Source organism: Pipistrellus hanaki (assembly GCF_964339955.1).
Source record: "Pipistrellus hanaki genome assembly, chromosome: 9".
Classification (NCBI taxonomy): domain Eukaryota; kingdom Metazoa; phylum Chordata; class Mammalia; order Chiroptera; family Vespertilionidae; genus Pipistrellus; species Pipistrellus hanaki.
Genome location: NC_140511.1, coordinates 9,207,304 through 9,227,023, shown reverse-complemented (window position 1 = coordinate 9,227,023; position 19,720 = coordinate 9,207,304). Strand labels below are relative to the sequence as shown.

At 42.4% G+C, this 19,720-nt stretch overlaps 1 protein-coding gene across 4 annotated transcripts in view; it reads left to right on the top strand.

Annotated features, from left to right (window-relative positions):
• Positions 1 to 18,688, top strand: part of RNF214 (ring finger protein 214) — a 35,361-nt gene extending 16,673 nt beyond the window's left edge. For all 4 annotated transcript variants that reach the window (XM_084895584.1, XM_084895582.1, XM_084895585.1 and 1 more), the window contains exons 7-15: positions 13,780 to 13,876; positions 14,057 to 14,145; positions 14,737 to 14,827; positions 15,016 to 15,114; positions 15,521 to 15,897; positions 16,004 to 16,136; positions 16,338 to 16,442; positions 16,742 to 16,837; positions 18,105 to 18,688. In XM_084895584.1, coding sequence (XP_084751710.1) covers positions 13,780 to 13,876; positions 14,057 to 14,145; positions 14,737 to 14,827; positions 15,016 to 15,114; positions 15,521 to 15,897; positions 16,004 to 16,136; positions 16,338 to 16,442; positions 16,742 to 16,837; positions 18,105 to 18,170 — 1,153 coding nt within the window. In that variant the 3' untranslated portion in view covers positions 18,171 to 18,688. The remainder of the gene's footprint in view (positions 1 to 13,779; positions 13,877 to 14,056; positions 14,146 to 14,736; positions 14,828 to 15,015; positions 15,115 to 15,520; positions 15,898 to 16,003; positions 16,137 to 16,337; positions 16,443 to 16,741; positions 16,838 to 18,104) is intronic.
• Positions 18,689 to 19,720: the final 1,032 nt, after the last annotated feature.

Genomic DNA, 19,720 nt, shown 5'->3' with positions numbered 1-19,720 from the left:
AGATGATAATTGTGAAAGGTCAACATGAGAAAGAATGTTTATAGAAGAGGGCCTAAAGACCAATTAGTTGTCCTGTTGAGAATCTAGTGATAATGATTAGAAGATGGGTTCATGATGATCCATATGCCCGCTATTATGAAAATGTATTACAAGCAGAACTCTGTTCGAGGCTTCTTTGTCAATCCAAACAGCTACCACCACTGTCCAACAACATGGCCTGTGCCATCGTCTTCATAGTCTCTGTGTAGGCACCTGTAAGCAACTTAGCAGCAGGTATCTTAAACGGCAGAGGTGGGAAGGTGAGTCTGTAATTTTGAACTAAGCTCCATGAAAGATTTCCTTTTGGTGTGTGCTCCATACACTACACATCTCTCTTCTTTACCATCTGATTGGATAGCTACAAATGGCGATTGGTAACTAACAGTTTGCTGCTTATAGTCTCAAGGATGCAATTGGGTTTTTTTATGTTATGTCATACTCTCTGTCATTCTGTTGAATTTGGGGTTCATTTTTTCAGAAGTAGGGGAAGAAGTCTTTTGCGTGTATCTTTGTTCTAGCATTGGGATATAGGTTTTATTTAGCATTTATTAAACATAGGAATTGTGGGCACAAAGATTTTGGCCATTGTATTAGTATGCTCAGGCTCCCATAATCGAGTACCATAGACTGGATGGCTTAAACAGCAGAAACTTATTTTCTCATAGTTCCTGAGGCTTGAAGTCCAATGTCAAGATGCTGGCAAGGTTGGATTCTGGTGAGACCTCTCTTCTTGGTTAGCAGACCCAACTTCCTTCTTGTGTTCTCACATGGCCTTTTCTCTGCACGCACACTCCTGGTGTCTTGCTTCTTCCTATAAAGACACCAAGTCCTATTGGATTATAACCCCTTCCTAATGATGTTATTTGATTTTAATTACCTCCTTAAACACCCTGTTTTCAAATGCAGTCACATCGGGGATTAGGCTTCAACATACAAACTTGTAGGGGGCACAATTAAGTCTATAATAGACATATTTGCCATTTGTAGCTCTTTCATGAATTTGGCTAACTTTTATTGAATATCTACTGTAAGTCAGACAGTATGGGGCTGGAGAAGCAAAAGCCCTCAAGGAGCTTATTGGTTAATAGGGGAAATAGGTAAATAAATGGATAATTACAAAATCACATAATGGTAATAGCATAATAAGGAAGCATGTAACCGGATTGAGAAGGGGGAGTCAGAGAGGACTTTCCAAGGGAAATTATTCCAAAATTAAGTCTTAAAGGGGAAATAAGACCAGCAAGTGCAATGTATCATCCTTGGTTTGATCCTGCGTTAAAGAAACTATAAAGGACATTTTGGAATAATTGGGAAAATTTGAATATAGGTTACATATCAGGGGTCCTCAAACTTTTTAAAGTGGGGGCCAGATCACAGTCCCTCAGAGAGCTGGAGGGCCGGACTATATGAACTACTAATTCCTACTGTAACACCTCGGCTGCGCTCACTGCCCAAAAAACCTGGCGGGCCGGATCAGACTCCTCTGCGGGCCGCATGTGGCCCATGGGCCGTAGTTTGAAGACCCCTGTTTAGGTTATACTATAATGCTAAATATTTTTAATGTGATTATGGTATTTGTGATGTAGAAAGTTGTACTTGCTAAGGTTTTAGGGTTTAAATTTCATGATGTCTAACTTTCAGGTGAATCAGAGAGAGAGATAAAATAAATGTGGCAAAAAAGTGTAATAACTGCTAACTCTAGAAAAGGGGCATCTTTGTTCATTGTACTATTCTATTAGTTTTTCTGTTGGTTTGAAACTTTGAAAGAAACATTTGCAGTGGTGGGAGTTGGCCAGGCAAAGAATCGGAGAAAGACATTGCAGGTAGGGGGCCCTAAGGAGGTAGCAACAGATGTGAGGTGGAGAGGAATGAGCTGCCAAAGTAGTTAGAAGCCAGATCATAAAAGACTTACTTGGTAGAGGGTTTGGGTGATGGAGATTTTGAAGGATTTTAAGGTGGGAAGGGTAACAAGGGATGAGATTTGCATTTTAGGTCTATGACTTTGACAGTTGGGAAGTGATTGGGATAGTACAGGGTACCCTTTAGAAGACCAGTCTGTCAGGACCGGGGTTAGAGTAATGGTGGCCCAAACTCAAATGGTATCAGTGGGGAGGCAAGAAATAAACATGTTTGCAAGATATTGGGGGTAGCACTAGTAGGTAGACAGGGAAAAGTTAGAGTAAGTAGTTGTGTGAGGCAGCAAATTCAGGTGTTTACCTATGCTATCATCTTGGTTTTTCCTGGTTTTTTATTTTCTTTTTACTTTTTTAATATATTTTATTGATTTTTTACAGAGAGGAAGGGAGAGAGACATCGACCAGCTGCCTCTTGCACACCCCCTACCTGGGATGTGCTCGCAACCAAGGTACATTCCCTTGACCGGAATCGAACCCGGGACCTTTCAGTCCGCTGAGCCAAACCGGTTTCGGCAAGGTTTCTTATTTTCTTATTGAGGCTTTTTGTAGCTCCCAATTTTATGGTAACTCTCTTTTTTTAATTTATTTTTGAGATAGTAACCCTGCAAGGTTTCTATCTCAATTTTAGCCATCAGTATAGAACTGGCTGGGATTTGCCCTTCGACAAATAATCATTAAAAAAACAAAACAGGAAACTACTGTGATATTTACTACTTCCAAGTGCTAGATTTTCTCCAGTTTTTGCCTGGTTCTTGTGTGTCCTGCAGTGCCTTCAAATAGATACTTCTTTACATTACGTTTAGAATTTATAGTTTTTGATCTGCAGGATGTTGGTGTGTTCAGAGCAACCCTGCCCTTATTGGAAGTGGGCCTCTCCAGATTTAGTTTTTAGGGGGCACGTCTGGTTTTACACCTTAGATGGGCCAAATTGCAGATAAATTTGAATCAGGAAGATAGAGTTTCAGCAAGATGTAAAGTGAGGACCTGATCTGTGGCAAAGGAACCAAAGAGGGCTTTTCTGAGGCAGCGTGGGTGAGATGTGCTGATTGTTAGAGAAAGGGGCATTGCCAGTGAGATGCCTGGGGTGCCTGGGATGGTGAACATTGGAAGTGGAGCAGGTTTAGAGGTTGTAAATTATTTTGATTTTGAACAGAGAAAGAGCCCTGGCTGGTGTGGCTCAGTTGGTTAAGTGTTGTCCCATGCACTGAGAGTTTACTGATTAAATTCCCAGTCAGGGCATGTGCCCAGGTTTTAGGCTCGATCTCTAGTAGGGAGTGTGCAGGCATCAGCCAGTCAATGTTTTTCTCTCATCAGTGTTTCTCCCTCTCCCTTCCTCTTTCTCTAAAATAAAAATAAAAGAATAAAATAAAAACATTTTTAAAAATAAGGCACAGAGAGAGAAGAAGGAAGGGAGTGGAGGAATGGAGTAAGGGAGAGAGAGACACAGAGAGAGAAAAGAACATTGATCAGTTGCTTCTTCATACACACTCCAACTGGGGTCCGATCCTATAGCCGAGGTGTGTGCCCTGACTGGGAATCGAAGCAGCAACCTTTTGGTGTGCAGGAGGAATCCAATCAACTGAGCCACATTGGTCAGGACAATTTTTTTTAACTCAGTTTTATGGAGATAGGTTATATATGATAAAATTCACCCATTTTAAACGAGTTTTGACAAATATGGTCATGTAACTACCACCCCAATTATGGTGAAAAATAATTCCACTTTCCTACAGAATTCTTTCATGACTCTGGCGTCCATTGCCTCTTCCACCTTCAGCCATTGGCGAACTGATCTGGTTTCTCTCACTATAGTTTTGCCTTTTCTGAAACTTCATGTAAACAGAATTATACAATAAATAGCCTTTTGTGGTGTTTAGGATAAAACTTTTGTGATTCATCATGCTGTTGCATACATCGGCGGTAATTTATTATTGATTACTATGTAGTAGTCCATTATAAAATCACACCAAATTAGTGTGTGTGCTTACTCACTATTTTTGTTTCCATTTTTTTGTCTATTATAAAGCTGCTCCTAGTATTCAAGTACAAGTTTTTATGTGGATATGTTTTCTCTTGGATAAATGAATGCTTAGGAATAGAAATGCTGGGCTATATTTGCTGAACTTTATAAGAAATTGCCAAGCTTTTTTTCAGAGTTGCTTGCTATACTATTTTGTATTCCCATTAGCAATGTATAAGTATTGCAGTTATTCTATACCATCACCAGTACTTGGTATTATCAGTCTTCTTAGTGTTAGCTATTCTAATACATGTTAAATTGTACTATGGTTTGATTTGAATTTTCGTGATGACTGTTGATATGGAGCATCTTTTCATGATGAGGAGTATCTTTTCATGTGCTTAGCTGCCACTTGTTTTGTTGTTAATCCTCACCCAAGGATATTTTTTCCTTTGATTTTTAGAACGAGGGGAATGAAGGGAAGAAGGAGAGAGGAAAGGAAGGAGGGAGAGGGAGAGGGAGAGAGAGAGGGATCCACGTGAGAGAGACACATTTGTTTGCCTCCCACACAAGCCCCAGCCGGAGTGGGAATTAAACCTGCAGTCCAGGTGTGTGTCCTTGACTGAATCAAACCTGAGACTCAGTGTTTGGTCTGAAGGCCGGTGCTCTAACCACTGAGCAGCAGAACATGGTGCCATTTGTCATACTTTTATGAAGTATCCAAGTATTTTACCCATTTGAAAAAAACAAAAACATGTTGTTTTCTTGAGTATTTTATTACTTAATAATCTTTTTATCAGATGGGCATTTGCAAATACTTTCTCCTAATCTGTGACTTGCCTGTGCATTTGTGCCACTGTCTTTTGAAGTGCAAGAGTTTAAATTTTTTATAAGTTCAGTTTACCTTTTTATCTTGTGTAGTTCACACAGTTTGTGTCCTAAGAAATCTTTTTCTAACCCAAAGCAGTTTGTAGAATGACATCATTTACATTTGTAAGCATCTTTAATGGAAGAAGCTTAATTCTCTTGTCTCCTTTTACCATTTAATCCACATGTGTCAAACACAAGGCCCGCCGGCCAAATCCAGCCCGCCAGGCCTTGCAATGTGGCCCGCACCGCGCTGTCATCACTGCACTCCGCTGTCAGTTTATGACATTGTCAGTTTATGACTGTTCAGTAAACCATTCGGCCCGCGATTTAGGCTGGATTTTAGATTTTGGCCCCTTCTCTGATTGAGTTCGACACCCCTATTTTAATCTATTGTAGTATGTTCTTTTGGTTAAATTATATGAAGAAAATCTGGTGATAAACACAGATCTGTAGTTAGAAAAGCGAAGAGTATTTTATTTCATTTATTTTTTAAATTTAAGAACCAGTAACTCTATCTGAAGAAATGGTAAAACTTGAACATTTTGCAAGAGCAATATGGCAACATGCGTGCTGGGCCCCGTGACCAGGGGAAGTCGCTCCATGGCTTCGGGGGGGCGGTCCGGCGCAGTTCTCGCTGGCACGGAGAGCGAGTGTGTCTAGGGACTCTCCGGGCTGGATGTGGGGCTCCCAGCCAGCACAGTTCGCTGATACTGACTCCCAAGTTGTAGATGAACTTCACCTCCTGGGCAGGCAGTGATGCGCCAGGAAATCGTGCAGGTGGGCACCGTTCTTGGTGGTGGCCAGCTGGCGCGGATTGAGCAGGCTTTGCTTCGCCATCCTCGCCACGTGCCAGGCGCTTTCCGTGGCTTTCAGGCCGCTCTCCCATTGGTTGCGGTCAGGCCTCCTGATATCTCACAGGTGGATCCGCCCCCCTCGCTGGTTCTGCAGCCTCATCCATGTCTGGGCTTGCTTCCACTCCTCTCTCGACTGTCTCCTCCCTCTACTGCCTCAAGAAGGTAGCGAAGTGCTTCAAGGCCTGGTCCCGACAGTCGAAACAGAAGACAGTGGACAGATAGATACATGTAGGAGGTGTGCAGCTCCAAGCGGATCTGGTGGTTGATAGCAGTCTCGCAGTTGGCAAGGTAATTCTGGTGCACTTGGGAGGTGGGCCTCACACCACAGCCGGAGGCACAGGAAGCATGGGTGGAGGCGCACGGGCCATGACCCGAAGCAGAGGTAACAGGTTTTCCAAGAAGGTCAAGCGAGCCTCATGGCTAGGCCTAAGAGGAGGATCTGCGAGGTGGGCAGCGGCACAGGCGAAGGCAGCGGCTTCTCTGGAGACGGATCATTCCCATGGCGGTAGATGAGGGCAGCCGAAAGCTGAGTTGGTGGTGGTGGTGGTGGTGGTGGTGGGGACCTTGAAATGTCCCTGGGGCACCCTACCCTACCAGCGTGGCTGGAGGCAGGGGTTCTCTGGTGTTAGGCTGCAGGCAGCTGACGGTTGGCTCTGAGGTGGAGCGAAGAGTATTTTAACAGCCTTTTGGGTAATTGTGGCTATTCTTTTTTGATAGTTCCCCAGAACTTGACAGATGTTAGTTTCTTAAAGGTTAATTGCATTGAATATTCTGAAACCACACCAGTGAACTTTTTGTACTGTTACATTAGAGTCCATTTGCTTGCCTTGTACTTGGAATGGATTTTTAAAAAAATATATTTTATTGATTTTTTACAGAGAGGAAGAGAGAGGGATAGAGAGTTAGAAACATCGATGAGAGAGAATCATTGATCAGCTGCCTCGTGCACACCTCCCACTGGGGTTGTGCCCGCAACCAAAGTATATGCCCTTGACCGGAATCGAACCTGGGACCTTTCAGTCCGCAGGCCGACGCTCTATCCACTGAGCCAAACCGGTTTCGGCCTGGAATGGATCTTTTAAGTATGTTATGCAGGAGAGGAAAATCTTTTACCTTTATTAGGTTCAACATCCGAGGCTGTGAATTAAACTGACAAAAGGCAGGATAATAGGAGGGGGAAAACTCACAGTGTACATGTGCTACGTGAACTCAGTAATGATTAGCTCATGAAATACCTCCCACGTGCATTTGGGGCTTTATACCATCTTAAAAGGAAGGGGAGAGGTGAGAAAGGCAATTAGGGTAAAATAAATGACTTCTTAGAAGTACAAGAGAGCCCCAACCAGTTTGGCTCAGTGGATAGAGCGTTGGTCTGCAGACTGAAGGGTCCCAGGTTCGATTCCGGTCAAGGGCATGTACCTGCCGGTCAAGGGCATGTACCCAGTGGGGAATGTGCAAGAGGCAGCTGATCCATGATTCTCTCTCATTGATGTTTCTAACTCAATCCCTCTCCCTTCCTCTCTGTAAAAATCAATAAAATATATTAAAAAAATAAAAGAAGTACGAGAGAGAGTACTTATGGGACTTTGTGGAAAGACAAATAGTCTGTCTCTTTTAGGGTCATAAAACTCCCCTGGAGAAGGGATCTGAGGTAGTTTTTATTTGCATTCTCTCCTCAGAGTAAAAATGCTCTAAGAGAAATTTATAATAGCCTTATTTCTCTGAAGTTGCTGTTTTAGTCAGATAAAGGAAGCTCTCAGAGGCTTATTTTCTACATCTGTTGAACCTTGGATATCTTCAGCTTTAGATCATCTTTCTACCAATTCTGGGGTTACAGGTGGGTCCCAGCGTTGATTTGGTAACACAGTGCATTGATAATTTAGGAAACATTGGTTCGGAGTTACTCAGATCTTCCAAGTGCTGACACATTTTATTTTATAATATGTAGTTTAAGAATCACATTAGTTTATATCAGCGATTGTCATCTCAAACTAATAACTAAAATTCTGCAGCACACCAAAAAAATATACTTTTTGCTGACCTGACAAAAAATAGGTATAATTTTGATTTAACATAGAACAGCTATTGTGTTGGATGTTGTCTTTTTTTTTCCTTTGACAGTCTAAGGGAAAAGAGATCAGTGTCCCTAATTAAATAGGTATTACATGTTTAAAAATTCTTGTGGCATTCTGGTTGAAAATCACTGGTTTCTATCACTATTGATGTTATCAGAATAGTCTTTATAAGTACTTTGAAGCCTTCAAGCTCCAATTGGCTGGCACAGATTTTTAAAATTCTAAGTTTTGCTTGAAAGCATTAACTTTATTATTGGCAATATTGTCAGTTTTCTTTGAAATAACAAGACTTATTCATTTATTTTCAAGAATATGTCTACCAAATTCTCAAGTTCAAATATCCATAATTTATATATCAATTGTCCTGTAAAGTAAAATAGTATCTCCATGAAAAAAGAGGTTAGTTCAGCTCACAGCTTAGATTTTCTCAAGTGTTTTTCTTGAGATAAACACTTTGGCATGTAGTATTTCATCAGATCAGGACATTAAAATGATGTTTACTTAAGGATTGAGATTGAATAAACATTGTTTGTAATGTCCCCCCACCCCCAACTGCAAATATGTGCCAGTAAAAAGAATACAGTAGTTGGTGATATAATTTGATGCCTGATTTTGTATGGTGCCTATTTATTTATTTTTGTAGATTGACCTTTCATCTAAATTTATTTACTATTTCTGAGAGTTTATCTGTATATTTATTTCAGGTTGTATACATGGACAATCTTGTTGTGTGAATACTTTTAAAGTTTTTATTTCTTGGTTTTCAATCTGTATGCTTTTCATTTCCCTTTTTTTTTTTTTTAATTGTTTAAAGTATTACATATGTCTCTTTTACCCCTCTCATTGAACCCCTTCCCCCACCACTCCCACCCCAAGGACAAGCCCCCACCGCCCCAGTGTCTTTGCTCATTGGTTATGCTAATATTCATGCATACAAGTCCTTTGGTTGATCTCTAACCACCCCCCTCCTGTGCCAGTATTTTTTATCCACTATAGTTTTTATACTATATTGCACTGTAAGGATCAGCATAGTGGTTCTAGGATAAACCATGAGATTCAAAAGTTATTCAACTTGTATTATGTGAGCATCACTTGTGTCTGTTGCCAAGAATTCACACACAACATCATCTTTGGTGATGAGTTGGTGCCAACACTAGATGAATATAAACAAAATAGCAAGTCTAGTCAGGCTCATAGATTTATTTGTAAAGCAAAATTACAAATTCCACAGATGAGATCTTAACTACATTCTTCAGATTTGCAGCAAAATCTTTTTTTAAAATATATTTTTGATAGATTTCAGAGAGAAAGGGAGAAGAAGAGAGAGAGAGATAGTAATAGAAACATCAGTGATGAGAGAGAATAATTGATCGGTTACCTCCTGCATGCCCCACACTTAGGATCAAGCCTCCAATTCGGGCATGTGCCCTTACTGGGAATCGAACCAGCAAACCTCCAGGTTATAGGTCAGCGCTTGACCAACTCAGCCATACTGGCTAGGCTTTAAAAAATGTTTAGATATTATTGCAAAGCAAAGTAACAAAAAATATTTGTTTCTACCAAGATACATGAAGAACTTTGAAGTTTTAAAGCAATGTTTTATTGGACAATATGAGATTATAAAGATTATAGCAAGTATTGCTAAAAATTGCTAGGAAGAGTACAATAGAAAAATTGAGAAAGAAAAAATTGACAGATTAAATTATACTCAAAACTTATCTTAGAAAATGCTAGAAAACATAAGAACACAAAAGCATATATTTCATTAGCTGGCAGAGATGATAATATCACTTGTCTTATGGTCTCAGGAAAACTCCATTAGACTCACAGAAGGATGAGAAGAAGGTAAATAATGTTAATTTTAATTATGAAATTAGTTATTGCTTCATAGACCAGGCCCTCAAGGGGTGTTAGGCACTATGAGCCATGTTTTGCAAACTGCTATTCTAAATTATTTCTTTCATACCTAGGTTTTTACTGCTGTCTCTGTGCTAGTGACACTGTCATTTGTTTCCCCAGCCAGACTACACCAAATGTTGGACTTATATACCCAATGCCTGCTTCCTTAGCTTGGTGCGCTCTCACTGATTTGGCCTTAGCACATGCTATTTGTTCTGTCCCGAATTTTCTTGTTTCTTTCTTTCGTTAACCCAGAAAACTACTAGATTGTGAGCTTCTTGGGGGCAGGGACTGGGTACCTTATACCCAAGGTTTTAGCAGAATGCCTATCACTACACTGCTCAGTAAATGTTGTTGAATTAAATTGGATCAAAGAAGAATTCTAGCCTCATGAAAAATAAACTTACAGTTCATCCCAGGATAAATGTTTTCTGCTTTATGTCTGATCTCATTCATTCTATATTGATTTGTATTAGTTTCAGAGAAAAGGATTTCATAACCTACTCCATATTCAGGACAGCTAACTCCTATATAGTATTAAGTTACCCAACAGTCCCTTTTGCTTTGCCTAGGGAGTAATGTATTCTGAAAGGAAGGTATTTGGGGCTAAAATTTGATGTCGTAAATTTTAGTTTTCTCTCTGACTACTGAGAATATCACATAACACTTATCATCTGCTTCTCTCTTTTAAATCACCTGATTTTGCCCTAGCTTGTTTGGCTCAGTGGGTAGTCGGCCTGGGGACTTAAGGGTCCCTGGGTTCAATTCCAGCCAATAGCACATGCCTGGATTATGGGCTCGATCTCCAGTAGGGGGCATGTAGGAGGCAGCCAATCAATGATTCTTTCTCATCATTGATGTTTCTGTCTACCTCTCCCTCTCCCTTCCTCTCTCAAATCAATAAATATATATTTAAAGATAAATAAAATCATCTGATTTTCACCAGCACTTGTGGTGGAACAAGTGTATACTACATTTATTTTAGTTTCTCTGAAGGAAGATGTTTTTGAAGAATACTTAATGATACAGAAAAATACATGAGGCTGAAAGAGTAAAATAAATATTGCAGTCTTTGAGAAACATATAATGGACTTATTTATCTACTAGAGGCACTCCAGGGGGGGTGTCCCTCAGCCAAGCCTGTGCCCTCTCACAGTCCGGGAGCCCTCGGAAGATGTCCAGCTGGTGGGCAGTGGGCCTAAGCCGGCAGTCGGGCATCCTTAGCATTGCCGCAGAGGTGGAGCCTCTCCTACCACCACTTGCCAGCTGTGAGCCCAGCTCAGAGCTTCTGGCTGAGCAACACTCCCCCAGTGGGAGCGCACTGACCACCAGGGCAGCTCCTGCATTGAGTGTCTGCCCCCTGGTGGTCAGTGAGCATCATAGCTACCGGTCATTCCACTGTTTGGTTGATTTGCATAATAGCTTTTATTATATAGGATAATATAAAACCCTAAGCGACTTGTCAAACGTTTGACTGGTTGCTATGATGCGCATTGACCACCAGGGGGCAGACATTCAATGCAGGCCCACAGGCTCCTGGCTGAAACTGGCAGTCCAACATTTCCTGAGGGGTCCCGGATTGTGAGAGGGTGCAGGCCAGGTTGAGGAACCCCACCGGTGCATGAATGCACCAGGCCTCTAGTCCATATATACCGTATTTTTCGGACCATAAGACTCACTTTTTTCCCCCCAGAAGTGGGGGGGAAAAGTCCCTGCGTCTTATGGTCCAAATATAGCCTACACATATACTGTAAAAAAAAAGTTTTTTTACTTGCCCGGCTCTGTGTGGTCTCTGTGTGCTTGCCCGGCTCTAAAATGGTTCTAAATGCTATTGTTTACTTTACAGGGTTGATTACATGTGTTTATGACTGTGATGTTGGGTTTTAATGCACATAAAATATTTTAGGACACTATTTGTTTCGGAATCTTTTTTTCTTCATTTCCCTTCTCTAAAAACTGGTGCGTCTTATGGTCCGGTGCGTCTTATGGTCCAAAAAATACGGTATATAAAATAAAAATGGAATGTGCAAATTGACCATCACTCCACAGCAAAGATGGTGGCGCCCACAGCCAGTAAGGAGGGAATATGCAAATTGACGCAACAAAGATGGTGGCAGCTAAGGCAGAGCGGGATGCCTACTATGGTGGGGTTGGGGGGTAGTGGAGGGAGCTACAGGAAGGTGGCAGGGCTGGAGCAAAGGAGGAAAGGTCACTCCAGCCAGAGCGAAGGCCTATTCTTGCACGAATCTTCATGCATCGGGCCTCAGTATATATATAAAACCCTAAACAACCGGTCGATTGTTTGACTTGTTGATTGTTTGTCCCGTCTCTATGATGTGCACTGACCATTAGGGGGCAGATGCTTAATGCAGGAGCTGCCGCCTGGTGGTCAGTGCATTCCCACAGTGGGAGCACCTCTCAGCTGACCAACAGGCGCCAGTTGGTGGGCTCTCAGCTGGCAAGTGCAGCTGTGGCAGTGCGAACCTCTCCCCTCCATGGTAGTGCTGCCAAGCTGCGGTGGTGGCGCAGGCGTAGCGGCTCAGGGGTGAGTGGAAACGGTGCAGCGCCTGGCCCGGGCTCAGGCTCTGCTTTGCACACTACTACATCACTTGGGGGATGTCAAACTGCTGTTCCTGACAGTCCCAACATTTCCCAAGGGATCCCGGATTAAGGGAGGGCATAGGCTGAGAGTCCCCACCAGAGCATGGATTCATGCACCGGGCCTCCAGTATTTATATAAGTACCTATTTGAAAAGACTGGAAAGCAGTATAATAATGGTTCTTTGTTAGTAGTGTAATTGTGAGAAATTGAGTTAAGAATACTTTAAAAATAATGTTTTTTGGATACATCCCATGTTTTAGGCACTTTATTAAATTCTTTATGTGTGTTTTCTTAGGGAACTCTCCCATGAATCCTGTGATATAGGTACTACTTATTTCTCAGATGAAACTGAGGCCTAAGAAGATTAACTTATCTAGGTTTATACCACCAATAAATAGAAGAGTTAAAACTTTTATGTTATATTCTTTTTTGTTTTTGTTGTTAATCTTCACTGTAGGATCTTTTCCCATTGATTTTTAGAAAGAGTGGAAGGGATGGGGGGTGGGGGAGAGAGAGAGAGAGAGAAAGAGAGAGAGAGAGAGAGAGAGAAAGGGAGAGATAGATAGCAATGTGAGAGAGACATGCCAATTGTTTGCCTCCCACACAAGCCCCAAACAGGCCTGGGGATCAAGACTGCACCAAGGTGTGTGCATATGTGTGACACACACGCAGAGCACAGGGTGTGTGGAGCATTGGGTCAAGCGAAAGAAGAGACTGCAGCAATTTAATATGTAAGGCTTCTAAGAACACAGAAGGAGTGAAGAAAACTGTTCCTCTCACTGAAGAAAACTGGGAACGTTTTAAAGATGTAGCTCTTTTCAACCTTTTCATCTTTTTAAAATAATTTAAACTTTTTAATATTCTGTCAACTAATCTGGATAATCCTGTTCCTTTCAGCCATAAAGCTTATTACAGTCAAGTGTAATATAAGGAATTTCTTTTGCTGGCTCTGTCCTATCGTTGGCATTTATAGTCTGCCCCCCATCCTGGGAAATCCCTCAGTACTAGACAGGCAGCGGTCATCCTAATCAGTGTCGATATTACACCTAGAGGTGGGAGTGTCAGAGAGGAAACCGATGGGAATGTGAAGGCCTGAAGTCTACAGAGAAGGTTTCTTCCTTTTGAAGAATGTTCACTACAGCTAAGAGACTAGTAACATCAGTAACCCAGTAAGTGTGCTTAGTAGTGACTTAGAGATTAGTATTAAATGAATGCCTGTTTTTTGTCCTGCATTCTTCAGATAAGTTGGAAATAAGTCGGAGGCCATAATGATTTTGAGCCCTTCTTGATCATAGAAGGACATTTTACCTGCAGTGGGTTTTAGTTCCAAGGACACTCTTTTTCCTGGTCTGGGTAACCCTATTTTAGCAAGTGGAGATATGAACATTTTAAGGTTCAGATTTTACTTGCCTTTATGCAACCACTTTAAACATTATTTGTCTATATCTATAGTTATTACTTAGAATAAAACTTCCTGTAACATACTTGGCAGACTAATTTTGGATTTTACTTTGCCTTGCTGTCTTTCTCCCCTTAGTCTTGTTCTTCATTTCTTATCTTCCAGAGAGGTGTGGGAAATGGAACTGGATAGACTCAAGAATCAGGATGGTGAAATAAATCAGAACATTATGGAAGAGACAGAACGGGCCTGGAAGGCAGAGGTGAGAAGAGTTGCTATATTGAAGGCTTTGATTTTTGGCTTCTAGGTGATTTATCCTTTTGATAATAGTATTAACCACTAAACCATATAAATATTACACCATATAGCCACTAAGTATTTATTTTGTTAACTAAGCTCTGTATATGTAAAATTAATCAAGTATGTGTGTGTGTTTTCCTAGGTCTTATCACTAGAGAGTCGGAAAGAACTGCTGGTGTTGAAGCTAGAAGAAGCTGAAAAAGAGGCAGAGCTGCACCTTACTTACCTCAAGTAGGTATTGTCCCATTCTAGAATGTTAATGGTCCTGCAGTGTTGTGGGTTTTGTTTTGTTTTCTTTTCTTTTCTTTAGGGTTGAAACCCTAGGCCAGCTAGTCTGGCACTTACTGTATCATCACAGGAATTTCAAGGTCATCTCTGTCTGTGCAGTAGTAATTGTTCTGTGATTTCTCTTCCTGTATTCTAACTTCTGCATTCTCTAATTCTTCCTCTCTGCAGTCTTACCATTTTGTGTTTTCTATTGTGTTATTTCACATTTTCTTTTATGCTATGGAAGCAAATCAAATATCCTTGGAGACTCGTTTCTTATGTCGTCATTTCTCTTCTTGCCATGGAATCTGGAGAACCCTGTGGCCTTTTCAGGCAGATAAGACCCCTGGCTCAGTGGTTGGTTCTCTTTCTCCAATACTTGGCTTAAAAGATGCTGGAGATAAAGTGAGGCACACGACCTAGATCCTTGGCCTTCTCTTACATCTGGTTCGACCTCTCCTCTCCAGGTCCATTGGCCATTTTTTTAAGGCTATCTCAGAGTGCTGAGGGTTAGGTTTTCTTTAATTCTGTAAATTCCTGTTGGTTTCTTGAAAGGTCAACTCCCCCAACACTAGACACAGTTCGTTCCAAACAGGAGTGGGAGACAAGACTAAATGGAGTCCGGATGATGAAAAAGAATGTCCGGGTAAGTGCAGTGATGGGGATCACTGAGTTTGAGTTAGACTTTGCTTAAACACTGATGATGGGCAGGGAACTTGGCTTCCCCACTGAGAGCTTATCTACCATTCCCTCTGTGTCCTTCAGACGGGATGTGGGTGTGTTTCTAGGGAGGCTCACTCAGCTCGGATCATGCCTTCCTTTTCTCCTTTCTAGGACCAGTTTAACAGTCACATCCAGCTGGTGCGGAACGGGGCCAAGCTGAGCAGCCTTCCTCAGATCCCTACTCCCACTCTGCCTCCGCCCCCGTCCGAGGTAAGAATGCAGGTTTTGGTAGTCAGGCTTTCTGTGACAAAACCAGAGTCCTTCACTTGTTTTTTTTAAGAAGATACTGTTTTCTTTTTATATATATATTTTATTGATTTTTTTACAGAGAGGAAGGGACAGGGATAAAGAGCTGGAAACATCGATGAGAGAGAATCATTGATTAGCTGCCTCCTGCATACCCCCTACCAGGGATGCGCCCACAACCAATGTACATGCCTCTGACCAGAATCAAACCTGGGACCCTTCAGTCCGCAGACCGACACTCTACCACTGAGCCAAACCAGTTTTGGCTTGTTTTAATATTATTACTGGTTATTGTTGGTTTTATTTGGTGTAAGAGTTGCTCATTGATTTCTTCCTTTCTCTTGCGTCCTCCACCTCTTCCCCTCTGCAGACAGACTTCATGCTTCAGGTGTTTCAGCCCAATCCCTCTTTGGTTCCTCGGATGCCCTTCTCCATTGGGCAGGTCACAATGCCCATGGTTATGCCCAGTGCAGATCCCCGTTCCTTGTCTTTCCCAATCCTGAACCCTGCCCTTTCCCAGCCCAGCCAGCCTTCCCCACCCCTTCCTGGCTCCCATGGGAGAAATAGCCCTGGCTTGGGTTCCCTTGTTGGCTCCCATGGTCCACACATGCCCCCTGCCGCCTCCATCCCGCCTCCCCCAGGCTTGGGCGGTGTTAAGGCTTCTACTGAAACTCCCCGGCCCCAACCAGTAGACAAACTAGAGAAGATCCTGGAAAAACTGCTGGCTCGGTTCCCACAATGCAATAAGTAAGTGTCTTTAAGGACTAATTTTTAAAAAATTGTCAGAGGGGCTACAGGAGAGGTTTTATGGATTTTCCTCATGAGTATACATAAATATTTCCCTCTTTTTTAGGGCCCAGATGACCAACATTCTTCAGCAAATCAAGACGGCCCGTACCACCATGGCAGGCCTGACCATGGAGGAACTGATCCAGTTGGTAGCTGCACGATTGGCAGAACGTGAGCGAGTGGCAGCAAGCACTCAGGTAAGACAAGGTCCTGGGGGGAGAACGCAGACCTGCTGAGAGGCTGAGGAAGAGGCAGTTTTCAGAAAAACTTGGGGAGGGAAGCATTGCTGCAGCCAGCAGTGCCTAGTCTGCTTTCTTCCTCTGCTGGACTGGGAGCTAAGTGATTTCCTTTAGTCCCATGCCCTGTGACTCAGACTCTCACAATGTTTCTGCCCGCAGCCACTCGGTCGGATCCGGGCCTTGTTCCCTGCTCCATTGGCCCAAATCAATACCCCAATGTTCTTGCCTTCTGCACAAGTGTCATATCCTGGAAGGTCTTCACATGTAAGACTCATTTTCTTCGAAAACTAGGATGGGAAGGTGGGGAGCGATGTCAGCAGGAGGGGCAGGTTTACAGATGGAGTGTAGGAGGAAACCATTATCTCAACAGCCGGGTTGTTGGCAGCCCCAACTGGGAAAATGTAAGTACTTTTGGCAAGAATCTGTATTTGAACTTTTACTTCTTCTGGTGTAAAATTTTTTCACTGAATGGAAACACCAGGTGGAGTCATGGGCATGAAAGGCAAGGAGACCCAGAGCTTTCTTATTGTCTTACCTTTGGCCATCTCTCCTCTGTTCTGCAGGCTCCAGCCACCTGTAAGCTGTGTCTCATGTGCCAGAAGCTGGTCCAGCCCAGCGAGCTGCATCCAATGGCATGTTCCCACGTGTTGCATAAGGAGGTGGGTGATACACTCCTTTCCCATTTCCAACTCTTTATTTACTGACAACTGAGAATTTCTCTTGCATATTTTAGTGTTGATGCTCAGCATTAATATCTAAACATATTGCCCTGGCCAGTGTGCTAATTGGTTAGAGCCTCAGTTCATGGCTTCAACCCCCATTCCCCCTGGGGTCTGGGTGTGTAGAAATATCCTCAGGTGGGGGTTAACAAAATCAAACCAAAACATCTAAACATAAGATTTTTAGTAACTTGTGTCTTAAATATCAGCAGAATTCAGAATACTGCAGCTGGGATCTTCCAGCTCCTTTAGGACAGTGTTTCCCAAACTTCTCTCATGATGAGAATCACCTGGTGGAGTTGTTAAACTACAGATTCCTGAATCCCAACTAAGAAGTGCTAAACTAGAATTTTTGGGAACATATAGGTAAAATTGTATATTTAACTTAGTGAGTACTAGTTAAGTATACAATTTTACCTATACTTAACTTAGTGAGCTCTAGTTAAGTATACAATTTTACCTATACGTTCCCAAAAATTCTAGTTTAGCACTTCTTAGTTGGGATTCAGGAATCTGTATTTTAACAACTCCACCAGGTGATTCTCATCATGAGAGAAGTTTGGGAAACACTGCCTTTGGAGACTTGATAAGCAGTTCACACCAGAGCACTGATAGGTCACTTATTTGAGAAACTGACAGTAAGATATACGTATCTAACTGTTGTTTCAAATATAGCATTGAAAGGAGACTGCTTAGATGAGAGAAATGGAATAGAGAGCCTGGGTATGAGATCAGTAACTCCACTAACAGAATTGAAGTCTATTAAAGATTATCTTTCCACACTGACAGTCATTCCCATCACTTTGTTACCAAGCAGAGTTAAGTCCCTCAGCAGCAGGGATGATTTCTTTTTTTACTATATTTTGTTCATTGAGTTTTAACAGTAGGTGGAACTGAATTTACATCTAAGTTCTTGGTAAGGGAAAATCCTGAATAAGATTTTAGCAGATGGAAATTCATCTAAGCCTGAATGGATCATTAGAAGGAGCAAGCCTGGATATTCAACAAAAAGCAGCTGCACACTGTTATTAGCAGGTTGTTAATGTTTCCTATGAAAGAACAGGTCCACCTCTGAAGATTCTTTGGGGGTGATTTAGTAGATATTCCTTACACCCATTGAACTATAATAGCGCTCCTTTCCTCCCTTCCTTCCTTCCTCCCTCCATCTTTCCAGATAAACTTGAGGTATGTCTTTCTTTATTTCCAGTGTATCAAATTCTGGGCCCAGACCAACACAAATGACACTTGTCCCTTTTGCCCAACTCCTAAATGATGGACCTGATTGGGAGGAAGAAGAGAAGCTGATGTGAACAGGAAGCGCGGGTTCAAGATTTCTAAAACTCTATATTTATACAGTGACGTATACTCATGCCATGTACATTTTTATTATATAGGTAATGTGTGTATAGAAAGTCTGTATTCAATGTTCGTAAATGAAAGTGTGTATATTATGCAAAAATGGTCTGTCCCCCTCAGCTTGCAATTCCTTGAGGGGGATGCAGATGGTAGCTAAAATGATATTTAGTTTGGTCTTGAAATTATGATATTCCTGCCTAAGGCTGTCTTCAAATATAAAAACCAGTGGGAAGCTGCTGTGGCTCCAAGGCTATCCTGCTTTGACTTGGCTCAACCACTAGTCCATTTTCCTAAGGTTCTGTGTGCAGATTTGAACCTGGTGCTCGCCCTCTGTCTGGCTGGATGCCTTGATTACTGAAAGCCTTTGGAAGCCTTGGTGTCCTAGCAACTCTCTCCAAATGGATGAAATGAGACTGATTGAGGAAAAAAATGTAACCCTAATAGTTTGTGTTTTCATTGAGCATTTTACTGTGTTAATGCTTATGTTTTGTACATAGGCTTTAGCTTTACCGAATATTCTGTTCTACAACAGCAAAATTCACAGCCCAAGAGTAACCACACAACCAGGTCCCAGTACCCACACCCTCACAAGCTTCTGTTCACCCCATTTCCTCAACAGTTGTCTCTTCAGAAACTAGCACAATCTAAGGTCTTCTCTGGAAGCCACCCCTCCAGCCTTACAAAGGCCTCCCTCTTCCCTTCCTTCTGGTCTTCCCGTCTGGCTGACCCTCCCTCTGAAGGTTAAGGCAGTCGTTCACGGCCAAGTTGTTTGATAACCTCGGATGAGCTCCAGGCAGGCACGGTTGAGGAGGGATGTCTGTGCAAAAGTATTTTCAGAGTGATCTTGGGATGCTGGGCTTTAATTTTTGAAGCAAGAAAGCTATGGGGGACACGTGTCCTGCCCCGGGGAAGATGGAGACCCCAGGGCTGGGAAGGGAGGTGGGTTTGAGGTTGAATAGTCATGTGTTCTCTGGGTAGCCACCCGGAACCTGATCAGTGTTCCCCTTTGCCACTGAGCTTTTCTGGCTTGCACCCCGAAACCCTGGATCTCTGTTAGAGCTTTCATATTCTCTTATCTTTACTCTTATCAGAAGTGGCTTCATCACTCTTCTCTTTGGAATTAAACAACTAAAAACTAAGTGTTAATTGTTTAAAAATAGCCCAAGGGGAAGGAGATTATTAGATCACCAACAATTGAATGTTTTTCACTCTGGGTCCTGGAAATGCTCGCAGCAGTGCACTAGGCGGGCAGAGCCCTCTCCTTGCACATCCATCTAAGTTCTCTCCTCCCCATTCCTGCTCATGGCATACTCTCTCTTCTCTGACTGCCCCGGTTTGTTAACCTGCATTAGTGTGAGGAGCTAGAGTTCCCAAGAGCTCCTGGGCATCTTGTAGGTCACTGAGAGGGCCTGATACGCCCCTCTGCAGAGGTCAGATAACCTGCTTTCCTTGGCTGATGGGACTTGC